The sequence below is a fragment of the Chaetura pelagica genome, unplaced genomic scaffold (genome assembly GCF_000747805.2).
Source record: "Chaetura pelagica isolate M959 unplaced genomic scaffold, ChaPel_1.0 scaffold285, whole genome shotgun sequence".
NCBI lineage: Eukaryota > Metazoa > Chordata > Aves > Apodiformes > Apodidae > Chaetura > Chaetura pelagica.
The window spans coordinates 113,232-126,930 of record NW_009953481.1 but is presented as its reverse complement, the minus strand read 5'-3'; the positions used below and the strand labels follow the sequence as shown (position 1 = coordinate 126,930).

Sequence of the window (13,699 nt, the reverse complement as noted above, 5' to 3'; positions counted from 1 at the left end):
CTGGTGCCATTATGTATCTCTGCAAATTATTCTCTCTTGCATCTTTAGTCTGTGGTTGATGGATGCCTGTGTCTGGGTGAAGCAGAGGGTGCATAGTTGCAGGCAGTAGATTTTAAGATCGCACTGGTTGATCATGCAGGGGTTTTGGCATTGGTTAACCATCTTAAACCCTTGGCACAGTGGTTTAGGATTGCAGGGCATCCACCTCCTGTCCAGCAGCATGGAATGCAAGTGCCTGCTGACAGGGTGTCTGTGTGGCCGAGGCTGGTTGGAGCCTGTTTTGCTCCTTCACCCATGTGGGACTTGGTAGCAGCCATTTTGAGCAACAGCTAGTTAATTTTTTAGGATGTGCTGGTGTACATGAGTTCCTGCAGTTTCTAAATGAGAGCTAGTGAAAACTTCTGCATTTATCTGAGCTTTTTTAATTGCCCCTTGTTTACATACAGGCAAAGCTGTTGGCCTTGTGCTACCAGGGAAGCATTAACCTTGGCCCCTCAGAAGGCTCTGGTGGAGCTATGCATAGGCTGGGCCCAAAGGACTGTGCTGCAGTATTGGTGACAGTTCTGTGCTGGTACTAGAGAACTGAATAGGGCCATGGTGAGGGCTGGAGCATTCCAGCTGCATAATCTTCATCAGTATCTAATTATCAACACCATCCTGAGCATGCTATAGTCTGTGTCAGCCAGCATTTCTGTTCATGATACCTAGATATGGTTTGGGGAATCCTCAAGGGGTCATTCCCAGTAGGCAGTCATTTTAAATGTCACCCTTCAGGAGAGGAAAGAGTTTACTTTCAAGTCTGAATCACTTGTCTTAAGAGTAGGAGATTCACTCCTGGGTAGTTGTACTTACTTCGTAAACACTGCTTCATATTCTTGTTAGAATCTGTGTATCATCTTTCAGACATGTTGGAAAAGACTTTCTTTGGAAACTCTGAATAGACTCTGTCAATAAAAAGCTCAATAAATTTTGAGGATCATGAGCTGAGCAATAGCTGGTGTTCTCTAGTGGGACTTGTTGCTTGCACAGTTCCAGGAACAAAGTAGCTTCTGGTGAGTGTCTTTCATTGTAAGTTGTACTAACAGCTGTTTTTAACCCTTCATTCTGTAGTAGTTAAAATGACCACAGCAGCGAGGCCAACATTTGAACCTGCCAGAGGAGGAAGAGGAAAAGGTGAAGGAGACTTAAGTCAGCTATCAAAACAATATTCCAGCAGAGACCTTCCTTCTCACACTAAAATAAAATACAGGTTGGTGTTGGGTTTTTTGTCTTACAGCAAAACAGCCTGGGAATGATTTTTTTGTTATGCACAGTACTCTGAAGTTTTACTCAGTGGATGTGGATGTGCTGGACTCTGAGCAGACACCAGAGATTGTGCAGTGGTGCTGGATGAGTGGGCTGAACGTGTAGGTCTCAAAAGCAGACCTAGGAGATGGGATGTACTGCAAGTAATTGGAGAGGTTTAATTTTAGTGGTATTTTTTACCAGGTACAGAAGTGAATCAAGGGAATGAGGTGAGCTTGGGAGAAAAAGCATTTCAGGCAGTGGAGTAGAAAGAAAATAATTGGCAATGACAGGAGCTGCTGAGGGTGCTGTTGTTGGCAGAGCAAGATGGGACAAGGGGAGCAAAGCTGGGCATGTCCTGAAAGGAGGAAAATAGTGTTATATATTTGGCAAAGGTCTGCAGGGGGAAGGGGCATGAAGAGGGCGCAGGGAAATAGTGGAAAAAAACACTCAGTATGTGTTTGAAGGGCTGATGTTAAACACTGCAGGTGGTTCATGCAGATCCTGGGGGAGGAAATTGCTTTAATCAGTGTTAAAGGTAATGAGATCTTATGAATATTTTCCTCTGTTTGAAATGCATAGTAAATCTTTGTTATGCTTTTGAAAGCTTAAAGGAAATTGGGAGTCAGTGTAATACAGATACCTAGAATTTAAATAAAATCTATTAGGCTAGAAAATATTTTTTTTTTCATCTAATTAACCTTACTCTTGTCAGTGAAGTTACTGTTAAGATTTTGTATTTCCACTTTTTTGTGCAGAAGCTTCCCCTTTCACCTCTTCCCTCCCACCCTTTGGGTTTTGAAGAATACATTTGGGTAAGAGTTGGAGTGTTTAGAGGACTAGCAAAATCAACAGCACAAAAAGTGCTGTCAGGTGCATTTTGTTGTTATGGGAAAAATGACTGGTGGTTTCTTTAATCAAAAGTGGCGTGTGGAACACCAGTCTGTTGCTTTGAAGGAAGTCTGTGGGGTCAAATATGTACAGAAATATACAATGTATGTTTTAACCAATCTTTTTGTGTTCCTGCCAGAGATGGAAAGGGGCATCAAGTGTCTCCTGTTCTTTCTCCCAAATACCTAATACAATGTTGTCTTTGTTAAATTACCAGGACTGCGTCATGACCAGAAAAGTTAGATGTTTCATTGCCACTCATGTTTGCTTGAATGACACAGGGTTTGGGGGGGATTTTGCAGCAATATCAGGGTTCAGGTTTTTAATTACAAAAGCAAATTAAAGACTTCATCTTAAAGACAGGCTGTGCAGACAGTGTATTTATAGTGGCTCAAGTGTGGGTTTCCTCCAGGGGTTCTTATTTCTAGCACTGAGTTCACAGAAAGGTGAAAGGAATTGCTGGTTGTTTTTATTCATTAGTTCTTCTCAAGATTTTCACAGAAAATAGTGCTCACTAGATGGAACTTAGTGTGCTTCAAATATAAAGGGTGTTGCTTTTGGCCAATGTGAGTTATACAAAAGGAGCAAAACCATGTATTCCCATGTTTCACTAATGTTTTGCCTGTTTTCCCAGCTTTTTTTTTTTAATCTCATGGGATATTCTGTTTTTGCAGGAATTTCAGCAGGGTCTCTCAATTCAACTCGAGAGCCTCTGGAAGGAGCACGTGTGTGTGGCATTGTGTGTCTGTGTGTCATGCCTGCAGAGAAGGGGGGATGAGGAGGGAATAGAGAAACCTATGTCTACATGGTACCCCGTTCTTATTCTCTAAACTTACCTGTTCACTCCAGGATCTATTGACCTCCTTCAACACATTGCTCTGAGCTGCAGGCTGCCAGCTTCATTTCATTTTCCTCCCTGGTGTTGTTTAGGCAGGCCACTCAAGATGCTCCCGAGGAGGTGCGCAACCGTGACTTCAGAAGGGAGCTGGAGGAGAGAGAGAGGGTGGCTGCAAGAGAAAAGAATAGAGACAGACCAACCAGAGGTAAAAACAGGAACGAAATGTCTTAATGCTGTTGTGTGATGTTGCTCTTGAACAAAATTTGGTGTTGTAGGAAGTTTGCAGACAGCATGTCATGAGAGTAGAATTCAGGGTACTGGTCTGATGGTTCAGAGCTGTTGACCTGCAAGGGAATGTCCACTGGCTTTCAGGCTGGCTTTGTGCTAGCAAAAAATCTAGGCCAGCCAGTGGAAGAGTTTAGGCTATCATACAGACCAGCTGGTATAGTGTGATTGTAAGAAATTGGCAGCAAGTATGTACTGCTAATAAAAGCCTTTTTTTGTACTTGGACAAGTGAGACAAGGAGAAGGGGAGTGACTCATCTTCTAGCGTTGCAGCACCAGTGTAACAATAAATCTGTATTTAAAGGTTTGCAGTTCTGTTGAGATATAGTGAAGTGATAACTGAAATGCATCAAAGGTGTGTGTTTTGAGATATCATAGAGTGATTTGGGTTGCAAGTGACCTTTAAAGGTCATCTAGGCCTAAACCCTGCAATGAGCAGGGACATTTTCAGTTAGATCAGGTTGCTCAGAGCCCTCTCCAGCCTGACCTTGAATGTTTCCATGGATGGGACATGTGCCACTTCTCTGGGCAACCTGTTCCAGTGTTTAATCACCCTCACTGCAGAAAATTTCTTCCTTATATCTAGTCTAAATCTACCCTCTTTTAGTTTAAAGCCATCACCTCTTGTCCCATCACAAGAAGGCCTGCTAAAAAGTTTGTTCCCATCTTATTTTAAGCCCCCTTTAAGTACTGAAAGGCCACAATAAGGTCTCCTGGAGCCTTCTCTTCTTCAGGCTGAACAGCTCCACCTCTCAGTCTGTCCTCATCAGGGAAGTGTTTCATCCCCCTTCTCTGGACCTGCCCAATGGGTCCATGTCTTTCCTATACTGAGGACTCCAGAGCTGGACACAGTACTCTGGGGTGGGGTCTCACCAGGGTGGAGTAGAAGGGGTGCATCACCTCCCTCAATCTGCTGGCCACACAGCCTAGTCACTTGTAATGCTAAGCTTGACAAAATTATGGTACTTTAGGAGTGAAGGTATTATGGGGCTTTCAGGCTCACAGATAAAAGCAGATGTGATTTGAACCTAACTGGCCAACAGCTTTGGGGTGGTCTCCGATGGGAACCCTCCAGTGTGATATATAGAATAAGGATATTTCTCCTCAGTCTTTTCCTCTGCTGTTCTTTGTTTCTGAAATAATGACTTCATAAGAACTTCGGGAGGCCAAATTGTAAATTTGTGGATGTTACAGCTTCCCTTGGGCATATCTGCAGGGGAGGAATCTGCATGGGCATTAGAATTCAGAAGTGAGAAAAAAGTAAGCAGAAGCTTGTATCTCGTACTCTAATACAATCTTTTGAAGAATTTTTGCTTTCTGTCATTAGATGTTGTTAAATTAAGTGACTTAGTCACTTGGTGGCTTTTTTTTTTTTTAAATCTTGTGCCATAGAACACACAACATCATCTTCTGTGTCTAAGAAGCCTCGGCTAGACCAGATTCCTGCAGCAAACCTTGATGCAGATGATCCACTTACTGATGTATGTATCTTTTTCTGTCTTCTTGCTTTTCATTGTCCAGCCTTCAGGATTTTCTGTTAGTAGAATATGTACTTTCATTTTAGGTTTGCTAAAGATTTAATACAGGTTCCAGCATGTCTTCCTTTTACAGTTACTGTACTGCAGTGGAAGTACGGAGCAGTTCAGAGGATTCTGGTCCATGCTGTAGTGGTGTTCTTGGAAAGCAGACAAAGACTAGGGAACTGAAAATACCACTTAAAGTAGGGGCAGTGGTCAACTGATGGGTTAGTTAGACTTCCCTAAGGTAAAACTGTTAGGATGCAAAGTCAGCGTGAGCACTGGATTCATGCTTTTGGCTCCTCTCCTCATTCTGATGCCTAAGGGTTAGGTCTAAGGCTTGACAATAAGCTAAGGTTTTTTAATCCTGTTATATTTGGTCCCAGCAATTTTGGATGGGGTATTTGGTCACGCTATTATAATGACTAACATTACAATGATTAGAAAGTAGTTGAAGACAGCTATTCTCTAGAATCTGCTGGCTACAGAGCATTTGAATTACAGAAATTAATTTCAGTCATCCAGAAATCACAAATGGATTTTTGTCTTGACTTCACTGTACAAGAGCAAATAAACAATTTTTATTGTATTTGCTGTTGCTGCAAGCACCCAGGTACTTCAGAAGTCAATCAGCAACAAATTGCAGCCTTAGCTGGGCAGGCCTGGGGGCCTTTTTCCCTTTTTTGTTTTGTTTTATATGAGAAACATGTCTCTGCAATAATCTTCAGAATGAAGAGCTGTTTTTGTTAAATGAAATGAATGAGCTGCTTCTTGTTTCCATTTGTTGCTTTTTAGGAGGATGATGAAGATGAGGACTTGGAAGACAGTGATGACGATGACACTGCAGCTCTTCTGGCTGAACTAGAAAAAATAAAGAAAGAACGAGCTGAGGAACAGGCTCGAAAGGTGAAATCTTTCCCCTTGAAAAGCATCTGTTTTTTGCAAACTGGTGTTTATTAAAACTGGTGTGCCTTAAGTGCTTAGGACGAGTAAGAACTGGTACACAAAGTTAGTGCCCTTCAAAACTCTGCTCAGGTGTGACAGATTTGTCCTTCTAATAATTGTTGTCAAGATTGTTTTCTTTAGTAGTCATACTGAGGATTTTACTCACTAAAAAATTTTGTTCACTTTCCCAATACTTTGTAGAGGCAGTGAGTCAAGTTCTTGCTTTTCATATGCAAGTCCTTCTCTGAGGACTGGTGTCATATCAAACTATGTAGTTCCAATAGCAAGCTACATACTGTCCAGTGCATTTGTTAACTAGAATTATGTAAGAAGAAATATTATTTATTTATTTATTTATTTTAAATTGAAATAAAAGTACGTGTCCTTTTTGGTGATCTTGCTTATGGCTAGAAATGTTTCACAGTAGTTGCTGTTTCACAGCATTGGTGCTGTGTTGCCTTGGCAAGGAGCACCAGTTTTAACTATAAAACCAGAACTATTTTCATGTAATCAGACACATGGACGTTGATTTGAAAAATGTCTTTGCAAAAATGAATAATATGACAGTCTTTTCAGAACTTGGAAAGTCAATTTACATGTAGTCTTCATACCTCTCTCTAATATCTTACTCTCCAGACAGAAACACCATGTTCTGCCATTAAAAGAGGAGGGGAGTCCCTGTAGTTAGAGATTGTTTTCCTGTGAGCAACATCAGATTCCTTGATTTAAGAGAGATTGTTGGGATATATGAGCAAAATCCCTAGTTGATGAATGGACTTCTAGGGACTGTTACTGGGAATAGCCTGTGTTGCCAAACTGACAGGACCTAGGATGAGCTCTGTTGGCTCTGACATTGTATTGCAATGGAGTTTAGAGTCCAGGTATTTCATCTGCACTACTGAAATGTTCTGTCTCTGATGGTGCAACAGAAGTGGTGGAGATGTGCAGCATTCCCTCTTCTACTTTTAGTAGGGTATTTCTGGTTAGTTGTGGTTTGTTTTGGGGTTTTTTTTAGAGTAGGGCTTAAATCCTTTTTGGGCTTTTGAAGAATGTTGTGCATTTCAGTTTGAGTAGTTTTATATGCTGCTATACATAGGTTCTACATCAGAGTAAAAACACCACCCAAAACCGAGCCTTATCACCTTTGCAATCTGAGTTGTTTTTAGAACATACTAAGTAATTTAAATGCTAGTTGGATTCTTTGCTGCTGTGACAACTTCATGTTTTGGTGCCTCTGCGCTTCTCATAACCTGATAGTAGCTTAGCACTTACAGTTTGGTGTGTTCCACAAGTGCGCTCCAGTAGAGCCAACTGGAAGTGAACAGGACACACCATCAAGCAGGCACTAGCAACAGCCATGAGAGAATAACATTTTAAATGCTGTAGGCAGCCATGTAGGGCTTGACCTCTCTTGGCTAACAATAAAAAAAATTGCTTTTAGAACCAATGAGGCCTGAAAAACCAGTAAGCTCTGCAGTTCTGGAATTAAGTACTTGGGAAAGCTAAAAGCTGTACCATGCTGCTTCTCTGCAAAAGTTGTGCTATACTGAACTGTTTAAACTTGATTTTCCATCTGATTCATGAGTGGTCTTTTACATTCCTGTCTTTGAAAGTCTCTCTCATCTCTTTATCTAAACATCTGAAGCACCTGACACAGCAATGAAATGTTCTGCAGTAATGATGTGGTGAAAACTACTTAAAAACATGGTCAACAATTCTTCCATGTATTCCTGTGTGAAATGTTCTAAACTACAGATTAAGGGTAACAATGTCTGGGAAAGACTTCTATTTCAGCTGTCCTTGCACAGTGCTTAAAGCTTAGATATGTATGGATTTTTCACTTTGCCTGACAATTGAAATTATGCATCTAGATTAAACAGCATAACTTGTCACATTTTAATGTAGAAAGCTTGCATGAGGAAAATAATAGTAGTAAAGTGCAGCACAGACAACCAAACACATTGTTTTTCTGTTCGTGTGTAGAGAGCAGGATTATCATCTCTATGAAATTCTTATTTTGTCACTAGAGGGAGCTAAAAGCTGTGAAGTCATTGGTATAGCACTTGTTTATTTTGCTCTCTCTTCACTGGTATTATCTTTTACCTTAATGGATGTTGTTCTTCCCCCAGCAACAAGATTTATAACATCCAATGCAACGTGCGTACTGAGTCCATGCACACTTAAATGAATGTTTGGTTTTTTTCCTAAACCTTAGTATTATTTATTTATTTGCAATAGTGCACACTATTGCACACTTACTACCCTCTCTTCATACTTTCACTGGTTGGTGGCACATGGGCTTTCTTAAATGGATGTCTTCAGTGGGTGCTCTACAGGTACTGGGAATTTTATTTTCTTGGGTTATTTTGAGAGTAGGAAACTAAGACTTTGTTGATGGAAAAAGTGAAAACCAAGGTGAGGCACAGCCTTGGAAAGAGTCTTTAGGAGCAAGGGTCTCCTTAGGAAGGATCACCTACGTATATTGATTTTAGGGGTGCAGTCTGTTTAGATTAGGCTTTGTTTTCCATGGCTTTGAAATAAGGCATTTCTGGCAAAGAATTTAATGGCCATTTGGTGTAAATTCCCTTTGAGATATGTAGGTTTTTGTATTATTATGTATTGCAAACCATAATTTAAACCTAATTTTGTAAGTAATATTTTAATAGTCATCTAGCTGACTTCAGGATAATATCTCATGGAAAGTGTTAATTGTGCAGTTGCTGTTAGTCCTAATCCACTCAGAGGTTTATCTGCTGAAAGCTGAAGCTGCTGTCCATAGTAGGCAGCCTGGGGAAGCCAGTGGCAGGGCAAAGGGAACTGCAGAGTGAAGGCCTCTTCACTCTTCTGCACCTTGTTCTCAAATCTGTGTGTTGTTTAACAGATTAATTGCATCTCTGTGGCTTGTTGGAACACACCAGGGTCATAACAAGATGAAGTGGGTAAAATACAGAAATATATGTAAATTTCATATTATATGTAGGGTTTTTTCCCTGATACTTTATTTTGATTTATTAAAATGCTAGTCCAGTTATTTCTGGGACTTCGTTTGAAGTAACATGTATTTTTGTTAACTGTTCTCAGTCACTGCTTTGGTGTCCAGTATTTAAGTTGCCATGAAAGGAGGCCTGCATTTAAGGTACATCTCTGGTGAGACAGCAGTTAAAAACAAAGTATGAAAATCTAGTTGGTTTGCTTTTTTTTTCAGATCATCACACTCTCTGTTAACTTCCCTTATATCATAATGGCAATTTGCATAGAAATCCTCTAAATCTTACTTTGACCTCTTAATAGGTTCCAACTTCCTTCAGACTGGTACTTCCCTGTGATCTGAAGTAAACAGTTTGTCAACCAAATAAGCAATTCCTGTCAAAGCTTGTTAATGTCTCAGAATGCTTAAATACTCTTGAATTCTGTAGAAACATTAAATAAATACTAATGTTTCTTAAAACTCGTTGAGCATGGGAATCCTCCTGACTTTTCCCACACCCTCCACAATTTTAATCTCTGAAATTGTTTCTGGTAGGCACTAAACTTACTGGGAAGCTTTAGTTTTGAAAGCCATTTCTGTGGAATAATTCCGGACATATCTAAAACAGTACAGCTAGGTCTGCTGTCTGTGTGAACTGTCCACAGGTAGGTTTCATGGAAACTTGTTTCAATATTCTAAACTCAGCATTATGGTGCTTTTGATTTTCAATCTGCAAGCACTTCCTTAAAAGGTAGATGGAAATAATTAAAACCAAACCTCAAACCAGTGAGCAGCTGAATGTATGTGTGCAGTTCCAGCAAAGCTTTTTTAACATCCAGTCATTTCATGCTTATCCAAGAACAGATTTAATGTTTTTGGTTTGTTTTCTTACAGTTGGATTTAACCAAGTGTTTATAACTATATTACTTTACCAGTCATCAAAATAGATCTTAGCTCTGTCCTGTGTTCTAGTCATGTCACAGACTTTTAAATAAAACAATAGGAAATGTGTCTGAATAGAGATGAACCTTTTCACTTACAGTTTAAGTGTCTAACTAAAATACCAAATCAGTACTTAAGAAAGACTTTCAATAAAGAGGCAAATGCACATTGCCAAGGTCTAGTGGTAATGTCCCCTCCCTTGTATGCAAAATGACAACAAGTCTGCCTGTAGACACTGTAGTTGTGATTACTCTGTGCTCCTGTTTTTTGCAGTTTCAGTTGGTTATTTGAATCGATTTGTTGCATTCACTTAGTCATTTGCATAGGATCAAATAAGTGTGGTGGATCTCTCTGCATTATAAAGTTTTCATTCCCAACTGCTCCAGGCAGTGCTGTCATAGTTTGTCATTCAAAAATTAGCATTTAAATAAAGTTGTGATTTTTATTTTATTAGCCTTCAATGAAATGTGGGTCTTTCAGGTTTTATTTCAGCTACTCAACATCTTCAATAAATGAACAGGATAACTTACTTCAATACAATGGAGCAATTTCAGGAATTTCAGCACTTTCTGTAAAAGTAATCTTGCTCTGTGCTAAGGGTAGGAGGAACTATACTAAAAAAATAACCATGGTAACAATAATGTTTTTCTTTCCTTTGTGGTCAGAAACAAATATGCCAAGGGACTGTTATTCTTACAGCAAGATAAGGAATAATTGTTTAGTTAGGGTTAATATATTTTTCCCCAGCTGTGATGCCACACAGTGTGTTCAGTTGTACAGTGGAGACTGGTTGTGAGATCCAATTGACAGAGCATCATCTCCATCTGCTTCCTTGGGATCTGGCACTCCCTCTACCCATCCAGCCTTATTCCCCACACTCTATTCCTGTTCTGTTGCCTCTGTCTCTTACATGGTGGTTACAACATGGTTGATGTCTGATTCATCCCTTCAGGTTATTGGTGCAACACACTGACAGTGAAAAGCACAACACTGCTGCTGTAGTGATGGAATGTAGCTTGGATTTTTGCTGAACTGGCTTAGGAAGAGGGTTGCATACCTGGTCTTGCTGTACAGAAAGGGGGGCAAAGAGGCATTATTTTAGAAAGGGTGGAGTGAATACAAATTAATTGTTTCCCCCCTTGGGCTTTTCTTCTGTTGTGGGTTTGTTGTATCCATAGTGTTTTAGCTTAATAAGTCTTTGTTCCATGCTTTGACGCAACTAAAGATGCTTATTTTGGGAGCAGCTGTGCCTGATGGTGCCTCAGAGGTGTGAAGCTCAGACAGCAGTGGTGGTTGTGTTTGTCTGTTTGGTTTGATACAACCTGTGCTGCGTTGTCTGCAGTGTCCCGGCTTTCAGAGTGGTCAGTGAAAGATTTATGTGGAAAATTCTGAAATGTAATGAAAACCTCTTTTGGCTGGAGAGGAGTGATTCTACAGTTCTGGCCAAAATGTATAACTTAGCTTAAGTGTAAGTCTCAACTTTACACTGTTGTGAGTTACACTTAGTATTTTCTGTGTGTCGTGTTGCTAAGATACAAAACTTAGTAAATGACCTTCTTTTTTAAATCTTGAATACATTCTTTGGAAGTTTTAGTGAAGTGAAATAATACAAAAAATCATGAAGACTGTTGAGAATTAGTCTGCTTCCTAAAATGTGTAGCAAATAGGTTGAAGTGTCACCCAACCTAGAATGATTGAATTCCATACCTAAATTACCATGTGCCCTGGGTCTTCTTTGTAAGTCACAGAGTCACAGAATATTAGGGGTTGGAAGGGACCTCTGAAGATCAGCTGGTCCAACCCCCCTGCCAAAGCAGGATCACTTAGGACAGGTCACACAGGACTAAATCCAGATGGGTTTTGAATGTCTCCAGAGAAAGAGACTTCACAAACTCTTTGGGCAGCCTGTTCCAGGCTGTCACTCTCACAGTGAGAAAGTTTTCCCTTATGTTTATGTAGAACCTCTTGTGCTCCAGTTTGCACCCATTGCCCCTTGTCCTATCACTGGACATCACTGAGAAGCCTGGTTCCATCCTCCTGACTGAAACTGGTCAGTTACTCAACAGATCTGTTCCCTGTTTACTTCCAGAATCTATAAGCTGTTCATCTTTGATGACAAAGATAAGCTTAGGCAGTTTATTGCTACTTCTAGGTGTGCTGCCTCTGCAGGTCTAAAAGACAACAGAGTTCTGTTTGTGAGCAGGGCTGAGAAGCAGCAAAGGGTCACACAGTGCCCAGGGGCTCTGCAACATGTCTTACTGTAAATATGGAGAACCAACTTTTGAAAATAAGATTAATGGATGTTTTTTGTAACTGTTATCACTATGTAAGTGACTGTATAAGTTTGACAGCTTCTGTTAGTATTGTGTTTATAATAGTTTTTAATAACTTAATAGGTGAAAAAATATTTAATAATTTGAAATTCCCAAGATTGTCCCACCACTTCCTTTTTTATTATAGAGCAATTTTTGCTACCTCCAGTCCTCTGGATTTGTAATTGACTTGAGTTAGTGTGGTTTTTTGCTAGCAATTAGCAATTTTAGACAGAATTGAGTTAAGCTTGAAATGCCAAGTTGTTGGGGTCCATGTACAAGTTCCATATTCCAGCTTCCATGGTAGTGGAGTGGAGATGCAGTCAGTAGAGCCTGGAGTGGGGTTGGTCTCCTGTGAGTGCAGTTCAGGGTGAACACAAGAGCTGTTTTGATTCCTTATTGTATTCTCTAGATCTTTGCTGAGCTGTGAGCTCAGGTGTCTACAAGCATGTCTAGATATAGGTGTCTTAATCTGGAGCTAAACTCTACTCTTAATTTTATACTACTCCTTGTAGTGTAGCTGTTCTTAAAAGTGTTATTTCTGTTTTGATTTTTTTTTTTTTTTCACATCACCACACTTTATCACTTCAATCTGATAATACTTTTTTTTGTTATCAGGAAGTGTGTCAGGCTCCTTAAGGCTGAAGGGTATTACATGGATTATGTAAAGCAGATAGAAGTTAGGATGATGTCTAACATGACTTTTTAATATCTTATTACAGAAAAGTGTGCATCTCTGTGTAATAAAAACACTGGAGTAGTTACTACTGTTTGCATATTTTAATGATTCTTAATATTGACATTATTATGTTATGACTGTTTTTCACTGCTCTTAATGCATGGTAGAGAATGCTGGAACAATCAGCTCTTTTGGATTAAATCTTAAAATGGGGGAAGAGAGGGGAGAGAAACTGATTCCCCTCTAATAAAGATGCTGACTGATGCCAGTGGACTTTCCACCACTGAAGAAACACAGCATGAAGTGCATTGTGGTTCTGTATTTGTCAGTAGTGTGTGGCTGCATTAGACATAGTAAAAAAGTCAGCATAAGGTAGTTTTTTGTGCCCCAGAGGGCTGTGGGATGCACAGGTTCAGGAACTCTGCATCATGGCTGAAGTTAATGTTTTAAGTGTAAGATGAGACTGTGCCATGCCACCTTGAGAAGAGTTCCCCTGGAGTTCAGCTCTGACATGGAAAATTGCTGTGTCTGTTTGCATATAAAGGGCTTGGAAAAAGTTCTTTCTCCAGAAGAATTTGTCATCAGCGGCCTGTTAATTTCTTACAAAGTTCTTATTAGTGCTGCCTTCACTTTAGTTCAGTATGAATTTTGGGTTTGTAGCATTCTTTCTTGCTTTTAAGATTTGTGCCAGACCTCTTGTTTCTTCAAAGTCTCACTTTTAATGGAGCGTTAGAGATTTTGAACAACACAGAGTGCTTCACATGCTTGCATCATACTGTAAATTTGCCTAAGAGTCTTAAACAGAATCTGATCATCTCTTGGGAGGTTTCTGAAAATCAATACTGGTTTGGTTTTTTTTTTGTTTGTACCAGTATCCTAGATTTTGCCTGATTCAATTTAGTGCTTTGCATGCATGTGCTGTAAGGAAGTCTGAGGGTTGCTGGACTTCTGGTGGGAACACATGACAGACTGCAACAAATTGCATTTCACTGCTGTTGGCTCCTCCATCTTGCAGGGAAAGAGAGTGGAAAATCAAAT

The 13,699-nt window shown here is 39.9% G+C and overlaps 1 protein-coding gene across 1 annotated transcript in view; it reads left to right on the top strand.

Moving 5' to 3' along the window:
- The first annotated feature begins 1,108 nt into the window (after positions 1-1,108).
- Positions 1,109-13,699, top strand: part of CWC15 (CWC15 spliceosome-associated protein) — a 15,438-nt gene continuing 2,847 nt past the window's right edge. The window contains exons 1-4 of the mRNA XM_009998513.1: positions 1,109-1,249; positions 3,106-3,218; positions 4,691-4,779; positions 5,611-5,721. Of these exons, the coding sequence (XP_009996815.1) occupies positions 1,119-1,249; positions 3,106-3,218; positions 4,691-4,779; positions 5,611-5,721 (444 nt within the window). The 5' untranslated portion in view covers positions 1,109-1,118. The remainder of the gene's footprint in view (positions 1,250-3,105; positions 3,219-4,690; positions 4,780-5,610; positions 5,722-13,699) is intronic.